The sequence below is a fragment of the Vicia villosa genome, linkage group LG6 (genome assembly GCF_029867415.1).
Source record: "Vicia villosa cultivar HV-30 ecotype Madison, WI linkage group LG6, Vvil1.0, whole genome shotgun sequence".
Taxonomy (NCBI): Eukaryota; Viridiplantae; Streptophyta; class Magnoliopsida; order Fabales; family Fabaceae; genus Vicia; species Vicia villosa.
In genome coordinates, this window is record NC_081185.1 from 16271490 (window position 1) to 16297318 (window position 25829).

The window sequence follows — 25829 nt, forward strand, 5'->3', positions numbered from 1 at the left end:
TTCAACGTGTACATGGAACGAGAAATCTTCTACGAAGCCAGGAATGTTAATCAAAAACTAAAGAACTCACAATTGCTAATCTATGTTAACATTTATAGTACAATTATAGACGAAAATATAAAATAACGGTTTAGTAGAGTGTTCTGTTGTGTTTTTTATTGTAATACTAGAGAGAGGGATCAAGTCAAATGTAATCACCTTAAACTCTATAATTCATGCATATCAATAATCGCCAACTTTAGAATGTAAAATTAAACGGGCTTTGCAAACCATTGAGAATTTAACTGAATAATCATTTTATACGCTTATTGATGGTGCCTATTAGAGTGAGTCTAGTGACTGCTTAGAGTTTTTAATATGTGCGTTCCGTATGATGTATTAAGTCTTTCTCAACTTGCTAGTCCATGACATAATTCTCTAGCTAATGGATTCTAGATTGGTAGAAGCGATGCAACACCAATTGATTGAATATGTTTCTCGTATCTCACATCTCCTGGTGTTCAACACCATTACATTTATTTATGGAATTATTTTTAAAGGATTTACTAATTCCAGCATATTGCATTACGCATTCATTTTTTTATATGTATTTCCAAGGTAGCAAGTCTCTTGTTATTTTCTAGTATTTTCATTTTATAGGCACAAAGAACAAATTTAAAAAAATATATTAGTTTGTTTCACTGATCAAGATTCTCTTTTTTTCAACTTCATTATTTTATTGTTCTACCTTAGAACTATATGTGAAAGTTTCCTGAAATATCTCTACTATATATTACTTTTAAGGATCAACCCATTTTCTTGCGTGTGACTAATAAATATGTATTTTTTGAATGGTTGTATTTAAACCTACAAGAAGGTTAAACAATCTCTAGACCTCAAATAACTTAAGACGAACTATGAAAAGTAAAATTCTCACTGGAATAAAGAAGCACAAGAAAGTTAAGCATGTGTGTCTTTCAAAATTTTTAATATTATTTATTGACAAGGTTGTTAAAATCAAAATTTAATTTCTTAAATGGAGAACCGCTTAAGAATAATTCAAGCACCACGTGAAATTATTAACATTCCATGTTAAATCCTAGTATAATATTTAAGTATGGAATATCAACTAAGAGGTGTTGAATAGATTTTTAAAATATTTTGTTTATTTTAGATCTGTTACTGTTATTTTCTTTTTTTAAATGTGATGAATAGTAAAAGTAAGGAAGAGAAATAATGAGAATAAATATGCTAGGAAAAAAAAGAACAGAGAGAGAAAGGAGAAAATGAAAGGAAGAGAAGTGGATAGAGGAAAAAATATGTTTCAGTAAGGGTAATGCTATTATTATTTAAACTAGAAAAGAAAATTAAGGGAATGAGGCGTGCATTTTAAAAGTTAAGATATGTCGCATTTTGAATTTTAAATTTACAGTTTACCATTTGACTAAAAATTATGCTACACAAAAAATAAGTTACAATGATTTTTGTACTTTTATATTTATTCACTATTTAAAATCATTTATATTCAGTAACAAACAATTAAATATTTATTAGTACTCAGGTTCTAATTTAGTTAAATGATTATAAAAATTAATACTATTTTATTGTTTCATAAATTTTGTTTTGGTTACGTTTTAATTCATAAATACGAATCTTCTTTAAATAATTAAAGTAAACGTTTAAATTAAAAAACAAATATTATTTCATAACAATTCAAGTTATAGAGTTAAGTAAAATATTTTTCTTAATAATAATTCATTCAATTCGTTAAAATTTAAAATAAAATATTAACCTGTTACTTATATATAATATAAGAACCTCCGTTAAAATCATATAGAAACAATACATTTAATTAAATAAATAATATTTATAATTAAATTTTGTCTTTTTCAACAAATTTTTCATTTTAGAGAAAAATTATCTTATATAGTTTTGATAATATTATTGTATTTGAAAAGCTATATAAAGTAAATATTAACTTTTCATCTTTTAAAATATCTAATTTCATAACATTTGCAAACTGTTTCCATTCAAAAACAATACATTTGTGTTGAATAGTTTTTTTTTTCGTTTTTGTTTCTCTACAATGGATTATACTCCAACCCTGCCACCTAATTACTCTAAAGTCCCTGCTCCGAGACCTCATCAAAATCATTATCATAATCACAATCACCTATGTAGTCATTATGGTCACTATAATAAACAGAAATAACATAGAAATGATGCTCTATATCCACAATATTGAAATGTTGTTGTTGTTAATGGTCGTAGTAGTAATGGAAGTGGAAGACTTGTGGATATCTCTACACTGGGTCTTTCTTGGATTGAAGGCAATTGAAGCAAAACCCTGAGTTAGCTGGAAGGAGGTCAAAATGGTTTGCAGTGAAAAAATATTCTCTATTTCAAAGGGAAACACCTAAACACAACCTTAAACAAAGGATGTAGACGAAGCACTTTGTTGTCTCTACAATTCAGGTAATTGTATTTTGTGTATTGGGGATGTTTTAATTTCATGCTCAATGGTTTGCAAAGAAAAATAAAGTTTGTATATTTGGTCCATTTTGGTGGTGGTGAAATATAGGTGGGATAGAAAAGAGAAGGCCTTTCAAGTTATGTATTTGGTCCATTTTGGTGGTGGTGAAATATAGGTGGGATAGAAAAGAGAAGGCCTTTCTAGTTGTTTGAAATATGTAGTAAAAGAAGGAGGGTTAAAGAAAGAATTTTCAACCTGCTTGGGCTTTCGTTCATGAGAGGCTCTCAAGAAATCATCTATTTCTTTTACTTGGCCTTGTAGACTTCTGATTTCTCTTTCCTTTTGGTCAAATGTTTTGCCAAAAGTTCTTTCTTCTAACATATGTCGCAAATCTCGATCCAGCAGGGAAACTTGGGCTTTCAGGCTTCTATAATGTTTCTGTATTTTTTGGGATAAGACTGTGAGGTTCTCATCAGTTTCGTCTATTTTTTCAGCAATTTTATCTACCTTTTTATCAAGGTTTTGAAGAATTTTGTTTTGAGAAACCATATTTTCTGATTGCCAGTTGATAACTTCCTCAGCTTGAGTTGATGGTTTAAATTTAACATCAGGTTGGACTTCACTAGGATGAATGAAGGGTTTAGATGTTCTTCCAATGATTGGATCCATCTTTCTTTCCAAAGTAGGGAATTGCCGGTCGTACTCCAGAGTTGCGTTGGAATACATAAAACAAGGAATTGGATGAGTAACAGCCGGAGGATGTAGTGGCTTACAATGGTTTGTTGGTGACCATGTAATAAGAGTTGGATCATCTGGTGGTAACAACCCTTCTTTCCGGAGAATTTTAAGTAAAATGCATATCTGAACATTGACTTTAAATCGTACGATTGTTATTAAAAGTTTTCAGTTCTTATATATATATATATATATACACACGCATAACTAAATTTATAAAATTAGATGTAGAAATATATAAACTTTTAAATATACAATCTGATTCATAAGGCCTAAAAGCATCAAACACCATCCGATTCATAACCAAAAATGGTCGTTATTACGCACATGCACACTACTATTTGAAGCATGCCTTGGATCCACATTGAGCTCCACTTTTCTGAGTCAAATCCAAATACAATGGAGGTGGTCAAGGCTTTCAATAACTATAAATATAGTCATAGTGTTGCCATTCCGTATAGTTTTAGCCTAAATATTAGGCTGGGAATGCATGTGCTATAAATATGGTCCTTGTTGCAATACTAAGTGTACTTGAAAATGTTAATACCAAATTACTTTCTCTTTTTACTTTCTCCCATTCATCTCTATATTGTTTTAGTTAATTTCACAACAATTTCAAAAGTATTGAAAAATATTATCATCAAATATAAAGAAATTTTTGAATTATTATATATAGTTATATTTTATTTTTATCTTTATCATAAGTTAGTAATATTTGTTTTACAAAATTATGAAATATGAAGAAACTAATGTAATAATTATCATAGTTATGTATTTTTGTTGGTATAAAACTCAATTAAAAAATATGTATGTTTGTTTTATTTACAATTTTTTATTAACATATATTAAATTTAATTTTAAAAATAGGATATATTTGACGCCTCAAAACTATATTAATCCTTTTTATTTTTTTATCAAATTAATAATTAAATTTAAGAGAAATTCCTAAATTCAAAATAGTATATTATTTTTAATAAAGTTTATATACAACAATATAATATTACTGTATTTAGAAATATATTTAATTATGGACTTTGAAATGAACTATGACTACTAAATTTAATAATTTCTCAATTAAAAAATATTTGAAAAATATATTCATATTAAATATTTTACTTTTTTTAATAAGGATTCTCCCCCTTACCTCTTGAATTTCTTCAAACCCTAGGTTTTGCTCTTTGTTCCTCTCTTGTTCCTCTCCCCCTTTTCTCTTCTCAGCAAAATGACCAAATGAAATGTTATTTCCTCACTCTCACAAAACCCCTTTACTAACATCTTGTCTTATTGGGCTTAATAATTAGTACCCCCAATTTACTTCTACTTCTAATAATTAGGCCCAATAAACCCAACAAACACAAATATACACAAAGTCAATTAATTAAATTAATTATTATATCACATAAAAATTAAATAAATAATTAACACACAAATGGGCCTAATAAAATAGACCTCTTATTACTCAATGTCTCATATTTCCGGTCTAATCTTAATTACTCGAAAAATTCCCATAACGCTAAATATTAACTCATTAATATTTCTAATACTAAAAATATTAAAATTTTCAATTAAATATTGATCCTCTATCCTGAACTAATACCGACTAAATCGTCTAAAAATGCGAAAATTTCAATAAACATCACAAATAACTAAATTAAAAAAATAATTATTTTTCCGGGCGTTACACTACCAACCTAAAAGACAGGTAAAAACAGCTTTAGATATAAATATGTGAACAGATTTGAATGGAAGCAAACGATCATGTCAACCAAGCTTCACCTGTGTGTCATAACCTTTCTCCAATGAGCTAATAAATGGATGTGCATAAGCCATTTTAGCAGCCTCCTCAATTTGATCTATGGTGACATCCCTCCCATAAGCAATGTCATCTCTTATATTCAAACTGAGCAAAGCAGCCTCCTGGGTAACTAGTCCTATTTGGCTCCTCAACCACTCCAAATTCAAATTCTTGATGTTTTCACCATCTAAAAGTACTTCTCGTGAATCAAAGATTAGCAAATCAAGTAAAATTTACAAATGATCAATAGAGTTCTATGTTGAATGCAATGTAAAATTAATTATACAGTGTCAAAGGTAAAGTAATTACCTAATGTAGGATCATAAAAACGCTCCATGAGTGGAATAATACTACTTTTTCCAGAGCCATTTCTACCAACAAGTGCTACAGCTTTCTTAGAAGGTACAATGAGAAAAAATCCACTCAAGATAGGGATTTCGGGACGAGACAGATAGCTGAAATAAACATTCTGAAACACTATATTTCCTTGCACATAGTGTAGGGAAGTGCCATCATGATTAACAGTTGAGGATGACGGCTTATCATCTCATATAATCTATAAGCAGCTATCCGCCCTTGTTCAAAGGAGTAGAAATTTGTTGCTGCTTGTTTTTCTTTGCGGCGTAAAATATCTATAGTTACTAAACTGTGGCAATTGAGGTAAAGGCCACAGTTTCACAGTCCGGATTCAATGTTTTAAAACATATTTCTACGATATGAAAACCCTGGCAAAAACATGTATGTGACCAAAGTTTCTGAGCTGTGGAAAAATTTAGCGTGGTCGTAGGCCAAAAATGTAGTAGTGTAACTCGAGTACAACTTACAAACCAAACAATATACGTTCAATCCTTCCAAATACTTTCAAACAATCAATTATTAAATTGGACTCGAAGAATCATAAATCACAAGTCACAACAATATACATGGTTTAAGCTTATAAGGAACCAATAATTTCTTCATGGAAGAAAATAAAAGCATAACCATAAATTATAAGATATAAAAAATTTAGTTACTACTCTTCATAGGTTTGCTTTTACGCCTAGCCCTGCTGCTTCTAGAAGAAAATACGCCTTGAAAAACTCTAATTTCTTACTTAGATGCACATGTTAGTGTCCAATGTCAAGTTATTCTGGTTTATGAGACAAACATGAAAAAAATTGAGAGCACTTAATCTGCCAGATGATTCCCACCATTTCATCTGTAGAAGCACTTCTCATCATATAAAGAAAATTTGATACCTCAACAGTCTTAATTTCTAACTTTTCCGCATAACCTGCAAAACCGCAATAAACTCAAGCACCTAAAGTGATCAACAATTTAACTAAGCTAAAAGAAAACAGTAGAATGCTGCAATTTAAGTTAACAACCTTCCAATTCAATCTCTGATTGCGATTCACGACAAACTTGACTTTCGACAAGCAATTTACACTAGTACAAAAATGTTAATTTACACCCGTTTTTTATTAAATTTACACCCATTATTTTTAATAAAAATCGGGTGTATATCCACAGGGTGAGAAATGTCTAACGAATTTACACCCGTTATGTTTAACAAAAATCGGGTGTAATTGGGCGTAATTACGTTTTTAATTACACCCTTTTTTAATAAAAATCGGGTGTAATTGGGCGTAATTACGTTTTTAATTACACCCTGTTTTAATAAAAATCGGGTGTAAATGGGCGTAATTACGTTTTAATTACACCCTATTTTAATAAAAATAGGGCGTAAATGGGCTTAATTACGTTTTAATCACACCCTATTTTAATAAAAATCGGGTGTAATTGGGCTTAATCATGTTTTAATTACCCCCTATTTTAATAAAAATCGGGTGTAATTGGGCTTAATTATGTTTTAAGTACACCCTATTTTAATAAAAATCGGGTGTAATTGGGCTTAATTGTGTTTTAATTACCCCCTATTTTGGTAAAAATCGGGTGTAAATACGCCATTTATGAATGAGCAATTATATCTATTTACACCCTATTTCATAAACACCATTTAATTATATTTTATTTTTCAGTCATAATATTGCAAATACTATAAAATCATACTTATAAAAATCATATTTTAACTAAGTCAAAATATTTTTAATATTAACCAAAAAGTATACAAAATCATATATAGTCATAATATTTCAAGTACATAAAAATTATATTTTAACTAAGTCATAACACTTTCTTCATATATAAGTTTTCTTCTTCTTCTTCTTTGGCTTTTGTTTTGGCAACATTTCTATCTCCTTATCCTCTTCAACCATTTGCATTTGATCCGGTAGATTTTACTCCTCAACCTTTTGATCCTCAACCTTTTGATTTTCAACCATTTGCAAAAATACTTGAGCCCAAAGTTGCCGAATATGGTCGATTGTCTCTTTTTCATATGGTGACGTGTCTGTAAATATCTACAAGTTCAACATATAATAAATTAACAATATCAAAACAATAATTTACATGTTTTTCAATAAATACATGCAAGACGAAAATATTTTAAATTATACTACCTCATCGAATCTTTCAACAATGGAAGTATCAACAATATCAAACATGTTCTTCATTACATAATATCCACATGCCCATCCATTGTTTTGATGATGTGTCTACATATAAGATACAAAGCATATTAATACTGAAATATAATTATAATGAAGCATATCATTACGAATTCATTCTCATAATATCAACAATATCAAGCAATTACCTTGACAATCTTCCAATTAGGCTTTTTATTCTCAAAACCTCTTAATAACTGATATCCTGTTACAGCTCTGATAAAAGAAATTGCAGCATAAATAACTTATAAATATAAAGTTAAACGATACAAAAATGAAGTATAAATAATGTCTCTTGATTTATATGTTTCTTACCCCTCAAGTATGTTCTTAATACGTTTCTTGGGTTTTGTGTTTAATGAACAAAACCAAAAGATATCATTATCTTGGGGACAAATAACATACAATTGCCAGTGATTGCTGTAGTTTCATAACAAGTGTTAGAATCATTAAAATTCAAATATTACAAAAAATAACATTAAAAAAATCACAAAACCTTGAAGGAAACATGTACTTACTTATTTAACAATGGTCCAAAGTAACATTTTTTTGACTCGCCATCCAACCTATCTTGTATGTAAGATTTAATAGCATTGGGATCTCTAGTGGTAATTAGTGTCCTATTTGGATCAAGAAATCCAAATAGTTCACTGACATTCTTAGAGATACAAATGCCATGTAGATATCTGAAATGTTGAAACAAATGTTAATTTATAAATGATACATAGAAAAAAATGATTAAAAATAGAATACGATACTTACGAGCACCATAGAGACAAGATAGATGTGGAGATCCATTTAACACCAGAAATTAATTCATCAAGGTCTCGCCTATCAATATAAACTGATAATTCACTTGTTTCATGAACCAAGTCTAGTGATATGGAAACTTCCTTGAAATCTTCAATCTTTTTAAGGTAATCTTCAGAAACAGTGCTGTTTTTTATCTCTTCTTCGGCCTTGCATTCAGCTTCACCTTCCTGTTTCAGAAGAGATTTATAATAAGAAGCAGTAGTTTAGAGCAAGAGCACACAATGTTAAGCACACAACTAACCAAGTATAGTAACATACTTGGTTACTATACTGTTACTAAGATAATATTTAGTTACTTAATTACTCCAAATAAATTTCCTTAAACTAAATGAAATAAATCTGTGTGTGTGTATTTTTAACTAAGACACCTGCTCTTAACATTTTCAAGTCAGCAATGATAAAGAACACTGAAACTATTGCCATGAACAATAGCGTTTAGTGCCCCTAGCTGGCTCAAACTCAGAATCATATAAATTTGCATGAAAAATAAACAGAGAAATTGTAATATGAAAGACTAGCAGTGGCAACCATGGATACTTCAATCAAAGATCAGACCTAAGCATTATTTATGAATGAAGAATAAAAAGATTAATGTGCCGAAACTTGGATGAGCATAGTTGGTAATGACAGTACACATGCATTTATTTATTCATGTATCAACCACACAAGTCCTAATTAAGATGCCATCTATATCTGCATCATTCATCAGGTTTTTGAATGAATGAATGAGAATCTGTATCACAATCTAATTCTACAGTGTGCAGAGACCATGACAAAAAAAAAACATAAATGATCAAGAGATTGTATATTATTGATGATTAATGAAGGAATTGCAGATAGGGACATTACCTCAAATCTGCCACAGAACTAGGCTCATATAGGAAGCTACTCAAACTAGTTTCTCAATTCTTAAAATACCCCTCAATCAACATCAACTCCATATAATCAGGAAACAGTTAACAATCTCAACCTTGTACTGCCATGTCACTAATACTCACTTAATTAATACTAGAAGTTCCCACCGTGTTACCAACTAGTTCAATAATACTTCTGAAACTAGTGCTACCAATAAAAGGTTCAACTGTGAATTTTCTAGTTAGATAATCACTTATTTGCTACAATAATACATCTCAGAACTCAGATTTTTCTAGTTAGATAATCACTTATTTGCTACATTTTTACATCTCAGAACTCAGATAGTCCGTTCAAATTTCAACATCATGAATCAATTCAAGATAAAGTATCATGAATCAATTCACAGCCCAGAAACACCCTCATACTGTACATTATCCCAAAGACCTAACCATGGATATACTATTTAACACACTGAGAATATGAGATATACCACAAAGAAATACCATACTCACAGATTAACAACTCATACTCACAGATCTCACAGATTTTAATGCACACACACCTAACAAACACACATGCAAAGGACCAAAAAACTGAATAGAAAAATTTCACTAAAAGTCTGAAGCACTTAAGATAAAACGCAGAAAACACGAGGTACCTCTTTAGTACTCTTAGGGCGGAGTTCTAATTGCATCTCTTGAAGGAGTTTCATTTCTTTTTGGAGCTTAGCTCTCTCATCATCCATCTCAATTTTCATGTGTTTTTGGAGCTCTATTATTTGTTTTTGGAGCTCTTTCTGTAATCCATCTCAATTTAGCTTTTGCACTAAGGCTTGGAGGTCATCTTGTGTGACAGCTTTTAAGTTGGAGTTTGAACTTTTTCCAAAGTACTTCTTAAAGCCCACACCCCTAGGAGCAGTGCGGATCCGACCGGGACGTTCACTTGACCCAAGTGCAATAGTTAATATGTCTTCTCGTTCTTCAAATTGAATATCGCCTTGCGTACTCTTTTCCACTAAATCACCCTAAAATGTCAAAATCCATACACATGATATAAAATGAATATTAAGTTATAAATGAAATTGAAATTTAGAAAGAACTTTTTAATACTTGAAATTGAAATTTAGAAAGAACTTTTTAATACTTACAACCATGGAAGCTACTAAATTTGTTGCCTCGGATGTAAAATCTCCAGATGGCCTCTGCCGAGCCATCAACCACACCTCATGTCGTTCTAGTTTTGGAGGATCATTCATTAAATTTTCATCACCATTGGCTTCTTCAATGATTTTTTTACTCCTCTCTTCCATTATCTTTTCCTTAAGCTTCTCATAACCACCCCGAGACAAAATATGAGGATGGAGATTCTTTGATGCATGAACCTTTCCTTTTTGCCTTTTCTCCTATTACAAATAAATCACATTAAATTAAGTGTCAACAAGCAAATTAATTTAGATAACATAAAAAAAATCTATAAATTTAACTAACTTGGAATTCTTTTGTTTTTCGATTTTGGACAAACGACTCCCAATCTGCTGGGTCGATGAACTTATACTTTTCAAATGGCGTTGTATTGCCATCTTTATCGCCTTCCCCAAATATATAAACATTAGATAGCAATGTCTTAAATTGCTTCATCCGTTCCCCCATATATACAAACCAATGCTTCTTAAATTTCTTATTATCTTCATCATCGGGGGGGCAAGTGAACTTATCCTACAAAGCATTAGAAGTGTTAGTAATTGAAACAATTATAGATAATAAATTATTAAGAATTAATTACAATTACATACCGTGATATCATTCCATATCGCTATCTTCAAGTTTTCGGGTAGGTTTTTCCATTTCTCTTCATTTATATTAACCTTGCTACGTGCAACGAATGACAAATAACTCTTGAACTTCGCAGCATACTGACCAATAGGTTGGAAAGTATCCCGATCAAAATCAATCGCATATTTCTCACCATCACGAAGTTTGGCAACGAAACGTAGCAATGACGTCACACCTTTAGTCTTCTTTATTCTTGGAGAAGAGCGGGATGGTTTAGCCACGATGTCTGTGTAGATAGAAAAACAGATTCAAGAAAGAAAGAAAATGTCAAAACAGATTCTCATAACTCTGCATTTACAGTACAGCAGCTATGTATTTGAATATCAACAGGGCATTTTTCATTAACTCAGCATAAATCCTTATAGAAAACCAACAAATTGGAATACAAATTGGAAGCATTTGAATACTGACTCTCACATTCAAATTGTTACAGAATTCCTATATGTAACTAAAGCATTCCTATATGTAAAACCTTATGAATCACTCAATTTTCTATACAGTACAGCAGCTCAGTTTAACAACAACAACAACAAAAAAGCACAAGGAAATTAAACACACACACATATATATATATATATATATATATATATATATATATATATATATATATTGAATATCACAAAGATCTTTGTATGGCCTGTCATACCTTGAGTCTTCTTTATTCTTGGAGAAGAGCGGGATGGTTTAGCCACGATGTCTGTGTAGATAGAAAAACAGATTCAAGAAAGAAAGAAAATGTCAAAACAGATTCTCATAACTCTGCATTTACAGTACAGCAGCTATGTATTTGAATATCAACAGGGCATTTTTCATTAACTCAGCATAAATCCTTATAGAAAACCAACAAATTGGAATACAAATTGGAAGCATTTGAATACTGACTCTCACATTCAAATCATTACAGAATTCCTATATGTAACTAAAGCATTCCTATATGTAAAACCTTATGAATCACTCAATTTTCTATACAGTACAGCAGCTCAGTTTAACAACAACAACAACAAAAAAGCACAAGGAAATTAAACACACACATATATATATATATATATATATATATATATATATATATATATATATATATATATATTGAATATCACAAAGATCTTTGTATGGCCTGTCATACCTTGAGTCTTCTTTATTCTTGGAGAAGAGCGGGATGGTTTAACCATAATGCCTGTTTAGATAGAAAAACAGATTCAAGAAAGAAAGAAAATGTCAAAACAGATTCTCATAACTCTGCATTTACAGTACAACAGCTATGTATTTGAATATCAACAGGGCATTTTTCATTAACTCAGCATAAATCCTTATAGAAAACCAACAAATTGGAAGCATTTGAATACTGACTCTCACATTCAAATCGTTACAGAATTCCTATATATAACTAAAGCATTCCTATATGTAAAACCTTATGAATCACTCAATTTTCTATACAGTACAGCAGCTCAGTTTAACAACAACAACAACAAAAAAGCTGCAAGAGTATATTGTAGTGCATTTATATCAACAAGATCAAAATCAGCAATATCTTCAACAAAACTGAACAAGATTATTGACATTGGCATCAAAACTGAGCTATATATATACTGTAATTTTCAATTATAACAATAACTCAGCTATATATATACTGTAATTTTCAGATCAAAACTGAGCTATATATATACTATAATTTTCAGAGTACAACTCAGCTACAGCACAAGAACAAAGCAATCTTCACTGTTTTATTCTAAAATCCCTTCTTGATGATCATTACGAGTGGCATAAACATCATCAACTTCATTTTCATCATTAAAAGAAGGCCTTCGTGTTGAAAAAGAAGTATTGTGATCAACGTCTAGAGTTGAATCATCATTTGTGTTTCTTTGGAGGACAACAGACAACCTATTGTTTGAGGGATCCTTTACATAAAACACTTGGATTGCTTGAGCTGCCATGATGAAAGGTTCTTCCTTATATCCTACCTTATCCAAGTCCACCAATGTAAATCCTAATTCATCAGTTTGTACGCCATTGTTACTATTAACCCACTTACATTTGAAAATAGGAACTTTAAACTTCACATAATTTAGCTCCCATATCTCTTCTATAACACCAAAATAGGCTATGGATGCCAAGATGGGATTTTTATCCTTTGAACTAGAGAAGTGCATTGAGGAAGCCATTATCATTACCCCACTATTTTGCATGGTACTCTTATCATCCTGCGATTTTGTAGAAAAAGAAAATTTATTTATATCGTATCCACCCCAACATAAGACATTAAAGCTAGGCTCATAAGCTAAAAACTTTAATGTATCCGAAGCATTATTGTCATTCATAATCTTGGTTTTAAACCATTTTGAGAATGTATTGTTATGCTCTTTCAACACCCATTTTTCTGACATTCGAGGGTTTTTGGCTTTGACAATGGTTTTATGTGTACTCAAGTATGGTTGAACCTCATCAGTGTTATTTAATATATACAAATGTGCTTTAAAAACTTCCCCTTCACCCATATGCTTAACCTTTAGATGTGTACCCTTACCATCACATCTTCCGTCGTGACGAGACTTAGGTAATCCTACAGGTTTTGCATGTGACAAATACTCTGTACAAAACTCAATGGCTTCTTCTGTGATGTACCTTTCAACAATAGATGCCTCCGGACGATAATGATTCTTCACATAGCTTTTCAATATCTTCATGTACCGTTCAAAAGGATACATCCATCTTAAATAAACAGGGCCACACACTTTAATCTCTCTAACTAGATGGACTATTAAGTGAACCATGATGTCAAAAAATGAAGGAGGAAAAAACATCTCCAACTGACACAAAATAACAATAGACTCATTTTCCATCTCATCCAATTTATCAGGGTCAATCACTTTGTTGCATATATCATTAAAGAAAAAGCACAATCTAGTTATGGCATGTCGGACATTTTTGGGTAAGATGCCACGAATAGCCACAGGTAGTAGTTGTTGCATCAAAATGTGACAATCATGAGATTTCAAGCCAATTAGTTTGAGATCTTGTATTGACACCAGACTTTTGACATTTGAGGAGTAGCCATTGGGCACTTTCACACCTTGTAGACACTCACAAAATCTTATTTTCTCTTCTTTTGACAATGTATGGCATGCCGGTGGTAAATACATTTTGGTACCTCTTGGTTCTGGAGCTAACTCTTCTCTTATTTTCATATTAACCATATATCTAAACGAGAGTTTAAACCATCCTTTGTCTTACCTTGAATGTTGAGAAGTGTTCCAATTACACTATCACACACATTTTTCTCCACGTGCATTACATCAATACAATGTCTTACATCAAGACTAGACCAATATGGAAGGTCAAAGAACACGGACCTCTTCTTCCATATATTACTATTTGTAACTTTTTTTTGTTTTTTTCCAAAACTAACACTTATGTTCCTCACCCGGTGATAGACTTCTTCTCCAGTTAAGGCCTTCGGGGCAACCTTATACTCTTGATATCCATTAAAAGCCTTTTTTAATCTTCGATATGGGTGGTTACGTTTAAGAAATCTTCGATGTCCAAGATAAACAGTCTTCTTTCCCTTCTCCAACTGATGGTAGCAAGTATCTTTTTCACATATAGGGCATGCTTTATGCCCCTTAACTTTGTAACCAGACAAGTTACCATAAGCTGGAAAGTCATTGATGGTGCAAAATAACATGGCACGCAATTTGAAAGTTTCATTTGAAAAACTATCAAACACATCAATTCCTTCATCCCACAACTTTCTTAAGTCATCAATTAAGGGACTTAGATAGACATCTATGTCATTTCCAGGTTGTTTCGGTCCCGAAATCATCATAGATAACATAATGTGTTTCCTCTTCATGCACAACCAAGGAGATAAGTTGTAAATAATCAATAGAACAGGCCATGAAGTATGATTACTACTTAAACTGCCATATGGATTCATTCCATCTGTAGAAAGTCCAAGCCTAAGGTTTCTTGGTTCATTGCCGAAGTCAGGAAATAAGGTATCAACCTTCTTCCATTGCAAAGAATCGGCCGGATGCCGAATTTTTCCATCACAATTCCTCTCTTCTGCATGCCATCTAATATTCTTCGCATCATTTAAGTTCGCAAACAATCGCTTAAACCTCGGAATAATTGGAAGGTACCATAACACCTTTGCTGGAGGACCCTTTGTGGTTACATCACAACTTTCATCATCACCTTTCTTTTTATATCGTGATGTCATACACTTGGGACACTTTTCTTTCTCTTCATTATCTTTCCAGTACAATATGCAATCATTGGGGCATGCATGTATTTTCTTATACTCCATACCCATAGGACATAATATCTTTTTTGCATCATACACCCGGTCCGGCAACGTGTTTTCATCTGGAAGCATTTCCTTCAACAACTCAAGCAATTGTGTGAAGCTTTTATCGGTCCAACTATTAATTGCCTTCAAATTGAATAATCTCAGCACGGCCGACAATCGTGTGAAGTTTTTACAATCTGGATACAAAGGAACTTTGTTGTCATTGCAAAGAGTATCGTGTACGTGTGCTCGTTGAAAAGAGTCTTGTCCAATATCACGAATCATTTCTTCTAGATAATCACTCGCCTCTATATCAAACTCTTCTCTCAGGGAGGCCATTGGCGCATCAGACAATTCACCGTGCCATATCCACTTCGTAGAATTTTGACAAATCCCATTGACTATAAGATGATCCCATACGATGTTAGCATTTAAAGGTGCAATATTCACACACTTAGCACAAGGACAATGAAATCGTCCATTACTTTTGGGAAGATTAGTTTCGGCAAATGTCAAAAACTCTAACACTCCTTTTTTATACTCTTCACTTGAGCGGTTTTTTTGCATCCAACTACGATCCATAGCTATGAATAGAAGAGAAAGAATAGTGAGAGAGAGAGAGATAGATAGATAGATAGAGAGAGAGAGAGATAGATAGATAGATAGATAGATAGATAGAGATAGAGAGAGAGAGGGAGAGGGGGGGGGGGGGGCTCATATAGAGTACATTTCACGTAACCCCCTTAAACTCTTACCTATCCTACTGCCCCACTTTCTTACCATTCACAAGAGGCAGATTTAAAACTTACTTCTAGTTCTATCTTATCCATAGTGGACTAATAATTAGAAACTCTTGTGAAATACACAAGAGGCAGATTTCACAAGAGTTCTTTAGTTAGCTCATGTCCTATCTCTGTTACCTCATTTGAATATAAGTTATTCACTATGGATAAGGAATTTCATGAAATAACAAGATGAGCTCCCTGTCCTGGCTTAACTAAAGAACACTTATCCATAGTGGACTAATAAATCAGAGTTCTTTTTGAGTTAGTGATATGTAAAATCAGAGTTCTTTTTGGGTTAGTGATATGTTACATTCATTTGAATGATAGCTATGGTTACATTAAACTAATTGACAAAGTCGGCGTTTTCCGTTACGTATCCCTGTCGGAGGGATAGCTACAGTCATAAATAGGAACCACCCATTTTAACACACATTGACTCAAAATATTAATAGCTGTAAGTAATAACAATAACAAGTGTTGTATATAAGAGGTAAAAGGATGCATTTACTACCCGCTAAGAGCAAAAATTAACTCATTGTAGTCAATAAAAATGTGACTGCTGTACTCCTAAAAACACAATTATACAATACCCAATCTAGTGAATGACAGCATACCTGCTCGGGTGGCGGAAGAGTGTGATGTTCGTGGTTTCTCCTAGAAGTAGATAGATCCCTCAAAGTACCCTGCAAAATTTCATTGTCAGAATACACAACTACTGGCAGCTCTACAATTAGAATCATTTTGATTATCACAAACAGCAAGAGCAAACTATTACAATTCTGCGGACAAAGATGATTGAATCTAAATGTCAGTAACAAAATAAATGCAACAAAATGAGATACTCCAGGACCAAATCTAGTCTTTGGGAGAACTAGATTGTTGCAGCCGAATGTTTCTAAAATGGCAAAAATTAACTCATTATAGTCAATGAAAACATACCTGCTCAGGTGGTGGAAGAGGGTGGGGTTCGTGGTTTCTCTTGGAATTAGAAAGGTCCCTCAAATTACCCTGCAGAATTTCATTTCAAAAATGTGACTGCTGTACTCCCAAAAACACAATTATACAACTACTGGCAGCTCTACAATAAGATATTAATTAAATTTATAAAATTAAAAGTTGAAAATGAATCAACTCCTTTGAAAATGGTCCACCACTGGCATCAAATTCATTGAACCTAGCAACATACATTCAATATAAATAAGAAAATACTAAATGTTACTTCAATAATATCATTAGAAAATTAAGAATTACTTCTGCAACTCAAACATTTGATAGGCTAAATTCTCATCAAAATAAGGTATATGACACACATGCAAAGCACATTCACAAACATCAACACGGTGAATCACTTCTAAGCAAAATACAAAGTAAATTAATAACCTTAACCGCAGAAAAAGCTGCAGTTCACTACAAAAACACATTCCAAGAAACAATTTTACAAGACAAGAAGATACCCTTTAAGTTGCTGATTCTTGTGTTAATAATTTCTACAACAGTGAGAAACAAAATGGCCAGAGCAGAGAATGAATACACTCTTGATTCAGTGAGGCAGGCTTTGGTTAGACAAGAAGATACAATTGTTTTTGGTCTCATTGAAAGAGCCAAGTTCCCTTTCAATTTCCATACCTATGATAAGAATTACCTTCAAAGCCCTGGTTTTTGTGGCTCATTGATTGAGTTTGTTGTCCAGCATTCCGAAACTGTTCAAGCTAAGGTTAATAATTATAGTCTCTTTTGTTTGATCTATTTGATTTTTTAGTGATAATAAGTACTTATGCGACGGTTTGAGAGAGCTTATGAAAACATGTCCGTTAGGTGTTTGTAACTTTTCATAAGCTCTGCTATGCAGCATAATTTATGGAAAAGGCTTATAACTTATATGATAAACGATTATGTAAAATAGTGTGATTATATGACAGGCCGGAAGATACGAAAACCCGGAAGAGAATCCTTTCTTTCCAGAAAATTTATGGCCATCACTTGTGCCATCTTACCCTTTCACAAAGGTAATTCATTATAACAGATATGATTTTCTGATTTTCACAGCTCATATAAATTTTAGAATCCACTCAAGCACGTGCCTGAAGAGATTTTAGAAGGCTTTGTTGAGGTGGTAGAAAATACAGGAGATTTTCCACTCTTTTAGAGTCAAGATTACACGCAAGTTTATGTCTCTTGAAAGAAATTGAACGAAAACAAAGACAGAACAAAAAATGAATAAAAAGAATACAAATCAAACATTAAAATAAGAAATGCTGAAGAACCAGATAGTTGTAGAGTATATAGTAATTATTTACCAATGTCTCCCTGTGGAGCTGTCTGTGAAGAAACTCTGTCACTTTGGCAAATTTATTAGTTCCAGCTATCTGCCATTTCAAATACATGTATAGAGTGGTTCAGCACATCAAGTTTTAAGAATACTTACCAAACATAGGATTTGGCTCAATAAATTTATCCCGAAATCCCAATATAATAACTTTCAAACTTCAATTTAAAACTTTGAGTTTTTATTCATACACCCCAAACCCACATTTTCCATTTGTGAGATTCTACCATCCTCTTAAGCACAGACACAGACAATCACACCAGACATGATAACACGTTGTCACCGGGACGTATCATAGGCTTAATTTGTAAACCCTAATTTATGTGGTGGTAACTAACTCATGTAGAACTCAAAGCTACACACACTAGAGTCCTTAAAAAACTGATTATATAGTTTCTGTCATGGCAGGGTTTAAAGAAGAGTCAAATTTCCCCTTCAATGGTTTAGCAAAATTACCCACATCACTAAGAATCAAACTACTGGAATGTGTAACAAAACAGGTTACATCTAAACCCCTAATTCACACAAACAATGTCACAGAAAAAGAAAAACAAGTTCACATGCACAAACAAAATTCATTTCAAACAAAATCAAGCAATAGGAACTAATTTGCGAGTATAAACCCTAATTCTTCAGCTACTAATGTCGCTCAAAGTATAAAACCCCTAATTCTTCCTTACCAATGTCGTCACTTTGAAATGTTTCCTCTTAGCTTCGTTTGTCGTCACTGCGAAATGGATTCCTCTCAGTTTCAGTGAGCAAATGGGCGGTGCGGTGTTGGAGAAGAAGAGAGCGAATGAGCGAAGCCCTTTTCAGTCGTCACAGAAGCGAAGCGAAGTTGAGCGAATGAGAAAGGATTCACAGAAGCAACGCGATACACTTCCTGAAATCAAACTTCGCTGAAACCCGAAATCACAGAAGCAACACGATGAAAGCGATGAAAGCGATGAAAGCGATGAAGTTCGAATTGATTGAAAAATGGGTTCGGCATGCACGATGAAGTTCAGAAGTGATTGAAAATGGGTTAGGTATGCATGCGATGAAAAACTATTTTGGTTTTGTATATTTTAATAAATGGGTTAGGTATTGCCACATAGATTATATTTAGACCCATTAATATTGCCACATAGATTATATTTAGACCCATTAATATTGCCACATAGATTATATATTTTAAGTTATAAAATTAAACAATTTTTTTTGTTTATATACAATTACACCCGTTTTTTAGTTTAAAAGGAGTAATTAAAATTTTATTATAATAAATTTTTTAATTTAAACCCGTTTTTAGGAAAAAGGGTGTATATTATAACCAGATAATACAAAAGTGACATACTATTTACAAAATTGCCACCAAAAATTCTCAATTACACCCGTTTTTAGTAAATCAGGTGTAAATTTTAAAATTATATTGTATTATTTGTACTAGTGTTAAATAAATATGAATTATTTTTTATGATCATTATATTATGTTTTGTACTTTGAATTAAAATACATAAGTAAAACTTGATTATCTTAAAGACCTTGTGAAAATAGGATAAAAATTCGTGATGAACATTGTTTTCATAAGTTCTCTTAAACAAATAGTCTCACAGAACTTAGGCTAATAGGTAAGTTAAAATAAATCAAGTAACTTTCCTAAACAACTAGCTTTGAATCTACCTGTAATTGTGACCTATATTAGAAAAGTTTATGAAATAGGGGCTCAAGGTAAATATAAAACAAGGAAAAAGAATATTTATTGCAAGATCACGTCACTATTTTCTCTAGAAGCTTGACCAATGCTGGAATCATCAAAGTCCCCTTGGGAAGCTTAGAGGGGTCATCAACAGGTCCAGAGAGAGTCTATATTAAAAACCACTTGACCAATTGCCGACCTTAGAGTATGAAATTAATCTTTCTTGGAAAAACAATGTGAATTCAATTTAGTAGATTGGTTTATAAATGATAAACTTTCATCTATTTATAAGAAAATTTAGAAGGATAGTTGTATACGTTATAATTAATTTATTTTAGATATATAGGAAAATTTATGCATGTATTATAATGTAATGTATTATTATGTATATAAATATCTTAAATATATTCTATAAATATGAAGATATTATATATATATATATATATATATATATATATATATATATATATATATATATTATATTCAATAAATTTTAAGAGAGCATCATTCCATGCTGTTGAGCTATTTGAAGGAATTTGCCCAATAATTGTTTATGGGTTTTTTCATTTTTTGAGAATAACAGCACATCATCAATATAGATGAGGATACTATTGAGGATGGGCTAAAAAATTCTGGTCACGGCCTTTTGAAAGAGTGACGGAGCTACCTTAATTCCAAATGGTAATACCGTCCACTGATACTGGGCGTTAGGAATGCAGAACGCCGTCTTGTAACGATCCTCGGGATCAATACCCAATTGCCAGAATCCTGACTTGAGGTCGAACTTAGAATAAATCTGAGCATCTTTGATAAAAACATTCAAGGATGAGGCTTTTGGAATGGGAAATTTATCATCCTTTAGAACATCGGCAGTTTGGTTCCACACAAATCGGGTTGCTCTGATTGTTTTCTACATAGATTAGGTGATTCTTCTAAATTTTCCTCAATGGTTGCACGGATTGGATTTGTAGCAACACTTTGATCAGGTGGTTTGGGCAACATTTGCGGTAGCGGCGTTGAGGATGGTGATTGCAACCAGGGTGCATTAAGGTCATATGTCAAATAGCACTTATCAGTTGATAACAAACTATTTAAATCTAGTTGTTCTGGAAGGGGAGCGGTGGTCAAAGTTTGATCGATGAAGAGGTGAATATTTGGAAAAACACCACCATTAGCAATGGTTACAGCTCCCAATAGCTTACTAAGTTCCTCATCGTTCCTAACAACAAGCTGAATGTGCCTTGGAACAATGGTCTTCTTGTTGTCCCTCGCAACATTCCCAGCCAATTCCAAAACCTCAGCAGTGAGATTTTCAAGGATGGCGGAGAGGTAGACGGGTGCGCCGACGGCAAATTTGCTATCAGATTCTCCAAGCGCATCAATATCGTCATAATCAAAATGAAGATTACTCCCGGAGGGTGGACCGGGGTGATCAATCTGATTAGAACGCCTCAATTCATGACCCACATTGCCTTTATTATTGCTCAGACCACTAAACCCTATTCTAAATTCTTCCACTTTATTAGACAAATCCTCATTAGTATCTGAAACTGCATACCTTAAATCAGCAACTTGTTGTTTCCACAATTCTTGAACACATTCAGGTATTAGATCTCCACGTTTGTTGTCGATGGAATAAACTTGGGTTTGATTTGCAGATGGAATATTCAAACCAGCATCGTAAGAGACGTGTAAGCCTTAAATGAAAAGTGCTTCTCTAGCGACTGAACCTCCTTTGTGGAAATTAGGGTTTCCACTGTTGCTTCCGCTGTTGTTGTATCTTCCCCTGTCGCTCCCTCTTCTACTTCCACTGCCCATTTTCCTGCTTCGATTTAACAATCCCATTTGTGATTTCTTGTCAATCAATGGCGGTTTTGGGATTTTTTTTGACGATTTTTTGAAACAGGGGTGAGAAACTGGAATTTGTTTTTCAAAATCCCTTCTATCCCTACAATGATTTGGATGCCTAAATTGTTGAGGAGCAGGGTTGATTGATGAAATTGCTTGGTAGTGAAACTAATAGTTAGTTTCAGGCAAGTGAAATTGTTGTGTGGCTTCTGGGTAATAACTATTCATATAGGTGGACTCGGTGAGTGTTTGTTGTTGAATGAATGGCTGGTGTGAAGATAAAAGTTGTTTTTGTGGGTAGTTGTGCAGTTCGTGACTCCGATTTGGATAAACATGTGAATATGAAGGATGTGTTATTGAATAAGAGGGATATGGGTTAGGTATATGGGGTGAGTATCTATGATTTGGATACAAATTTGGTGATGATGAACCAACATTAGTGTAATAAGGTATAAAAAGTTCCCATGGAAAAGATGGAAAGGATGGTGTGGTAGGAGTGGTGTCTATGGTGGAGTGGTATGGAAATGAAGGTGTATGATAAGAATAATCCATAGGAGGATTTGAGTACATGGATGAAAGCACCAATTGATAGGAAGTAATTCCTATCAAGGTTCTAAACTAGGTTTAAACTAGGAAAGGGGAAGAACACTAAAAGTAAAGGAAATTAAAATAAAGATAACTTTGATTTCATTCATAATTTTGCCATCTCTCAAAGAATACATATATAGTAGTAGAGGATAATAATAACTAAAGGCCCAAACACTATAAAAAACCCAATTACAAATAAAAGTACTACTAATATAAATTAGGCATTCATTTAAATAACTAAATTATTTATCTAAATAATTTCTCTTCTCTGTCACATCACCACCGGTAACTTTATTTAGAGAGAGAGGTTTGTGGAGTGATTTGGACGGAGAAAGAAAGTTATTATATATAAAACGGGATGCTACATTGATAAAAAATGAGAGTTGTGTTTTTTGGTTGTGATTTGTTTTCTGCATGCAAATATGGCGTTTTGAAGATATCAACTTTGACTGAGTTTTATGTAAAACAATTTAGCACACACATAAGAGAGAAGTTTTTTGCAATCCTATTTTGTGGTTAGTGTTTCTTTTAGATAAACAATAGAAAATTGTTTAAACTTTTTTCATAAAAAAATATAATTGTTATCATCGTAAAAACTCTAATGAATATCAAACTAATAAATATTAATATTACTCTTTTAAATTATCTGTAAAACGTAAATTAGAAAATATTTATGTTGTTTTTAATAATTGTTTTAGATATTCTCTTGCTTTTTTCATTTTCTTTTCCCATTTGTATAAAAACAACTTACTCGCAATGTATATTTGTGAATTTTTTCCAAGGAAGAAAAAAAAGGAAGAGAACCCCTACAAGTCGAAATCAACTCAAATAAAACAACGTTAACTCTTCAAGAAGTAGATTTTATCAAACTAGTTGCTTGTAAAACTCTATGTTTTGCTTCCCAAGAGTAATAATAATGACACCTCTAAAAAGTCATTTGAAATGTTAATCTTGCAGGTCAGTCCTCTCTTCACTATGATAGAAGCTCAGATCCACCATTATATTCCGATACTCACTTCATTTCTAGTTTCATAATGGAATATAAGACATAAATAAAAGAACATGTTTTGTAAGGGGACGACTCAAGTGAGAACACTTGGTTATTATGAGAAATGAGAACAATGAATCACGACCATTAAAACTTGATTTTGTTCATTTTAATGGACTGGATTGGTTTTTATTTCTATGATCCTTAGTATTTATTTTAAATCAACATGGAAAGAGAAACCAATCCAATCCATTAAAATCAACAAAATCAAAATTTAATGGTCGTGATTCATTGTTCTCATTTCTCATAATAACCAAGTGTTCTCACTTGAGTCGTCCTCTATTTTGTAAAGCTTTAAAAAAATAGCTTCATTGTGTAACATATATAAAATGGGTAAAAACATCCTAGAAGAGTGCTGACAAATCCCAAAAGAATACTCCATCTTCTTGGCCATATCCTGTCTACTCTTACACAATCTATGTTATTTTCAGAAATGACAGTCTTGACAGAGACTTTCATGAATTTGGCCCATATTTAGATTGTGGTTCCTTGACTCCGATCAAGAATGAAAGGATATGTTGTAAGTATGGAGATTACGTCATCGTGTGATGTGTCGAATGGAGGAGAGATTTGATTTGCATCTAAGGGTGGAGAGATAAAAAGCTAAATGATGTTTATGAAGAGAGAGTTATGATTAATTAATGTGTCCTGATAGGATGCATCATCTGCTTTTTTAAGATAGACTGAGACGCATGGGACAATAAAGTACATGTGTGCAGGCTGCATAGAAAACCAAAGTATGTTAGCAATAGTACTTTTTATCACAGCATAAAAATAATACTATTAATATGCAATAAAAGAGTAAAGATTGAAATAATATATCTATATCAATATGAACAACGTCAACATCATTCACGAAAAAGAAAGTAGTTTAAGTGGTGTTATATTTATTCACATTAATATATCTATGTCATTATGCAATAAAAGAGTAAAGAATGAATTGGAGAGAAACACTCATTCAAGACTTGATCTTGTGAGAAAATAACTCACCTAGAACTATTATATTCAGATAAATGCGCTGAACATAAACATTGAAATATGTTTCTCCCACGAGGAATGTACTCAATAGGGAATTGTAAAAAAGGGTATATTCTGCTTAAAGAGATTTTCTAATGGAAAGAGGTGTTTTATAGGGCAAAAATTCTCTACTGATTTAAACAAAACCATATGAGCGCGAATTAATTAGGAATTTTGACTTAGGGATTAACGAGCTTTATTGCTTAGTCTGACGTTACAATTGGCCCGAGGGATCAGGGAATCGATGCTTAGGTTGGTGACATAAACACCAAGGGATTGGGTGTAGTGGTAAAGTTAATCCATCGTATAATTCTGTATTCATTGCATGTCTTTTAATGTGTGTTTCATCAATCAAGTAAAAGGAGTATGGATTCTGACAATAAAACATGAATGCTTTGTTCATAGTTGTTCTTAAAACTTCACTTCTTTTTTTTTTTTTTACAAAACAACCCAAAAACCCCGATTTATTTTTAATTACATTGCACAACGTACACTGTTCTAAATTTATAACTTATGTAGAGACGAATTTATTTTTATTTCTATGATAAAATACGAATACAATTGTTAGTAATTGTCCATCACTCAATATTTAAATTCAATTAGAATGTATACAAGAAGAAATTTGTTTCAACTTTCAATAGCTTAATAATATATGAACCCTTTTTGACAAGAAAGTGGAAAAAAAAAACTTGTACAAATTTGTGTTAGTGATGGTTTATGGTTGGAGTTGAATTATGGAGATTTTGTAATGGTGTTTTTGTGAGATTGATTTTGGTTCATAGAGATATAGTTTAGATTTGTTTTTTTTTTTAGTATGAATGGTTCAATTTTATGTATGGCTTGGATGTGGAAAATTGTTGTGTGATGTTGACGGTTGAATATGATTTATTGAAATTTTGTAAAAGATTGTGATGATATTGGTTTATTTGTTATTGGTAGAGATTGAGTAGTAAAGGGGTTGGAGATTGTTGTTATGAAAAATATATATGTACGAGCATTAGTTGTGCGAAATATACGTGCAGGATCAAAAGACCGTGTTATCTGTATGTGTGTTGAAAAGTTAGGTTAATTGTTAGTCCCCTTTTCTCTGTGAATCCCTCTGCTTTTTATAGTTTCAAAATTTTAGCCACAAATGATATTGGACAAACAAAATTATTGACATTATGAGTCTTGTCCACTGTGTTAGTTCCATTCAATTTTTTTATGATTCTTGTCTTGAA

General features: G+C 32.3%; 2 protein-coding genes across 2 annotated transcripts; one reads left to right on the plus strand and one right to left on the minus strand.

Moving 5' to 3' along the window:
• Nucleotides 1–14212: 14212 nt before the first annotated feature.
• Nucleotides 14213–15901, minus strand: LOC131613260 (uncharacterized). Its single transcript, XM_058884947.1, has one exon. It carries the CDS (start codon nucleotides 15899–15901, stop codon nucleotides 14213–14215), a length of 1689 nt encoding a protein of 562 aa, XP_058740930.1.
• Nucleotides 15902–17571: 1670 nt separating this feature from the next.
• Nucleotides 17572–18303, plus strand: LOC131611282 (chorismate mutase 1, chloroplastic-like). The gene is made up of 2 exons (XM_058883352.1): nucleotides 17572–17818; nucleotides 18024–18303. Exons 1-2 carry the CDS (start codon nucleotides 17612–17614, stop codon nucleotides 18198–18200), a joined length of 384 nt encoding a protein of 127 aa, XP_058739335.1. The 5' UTR covers nucleotides 17572–17611; the 3' UTR covers nucleotides 18201–18303.
• Nucleotides 18304–25829: the final 7526 nt, after the last annotated feature.

Excerpts from the sequence above, each read along its gene's own strand:
- LOC131613260 (XM_058884947.1), bottom strand. The coding sequence starts at position 15,901 with ATGGATCGTAGTTGGATGCAAAAAAACCGCTCAAGTGAAGAGTATAAA.
- LOC131611282 (XM_058883352.1), top strand. The coding sequence starts at position 17,612 with ATGGCCAGAGCAGAGAATGAATACACTCTTGATTCAGTGAGGCAGGCT. Across the intron at positions 17,819-18,023 it reads CCGAAACTGTTCAAGCTAAG|GCCGGAAGATACGAAAACCC; the intron begins GTTAATAATTAT and ends ATTATATGACAG.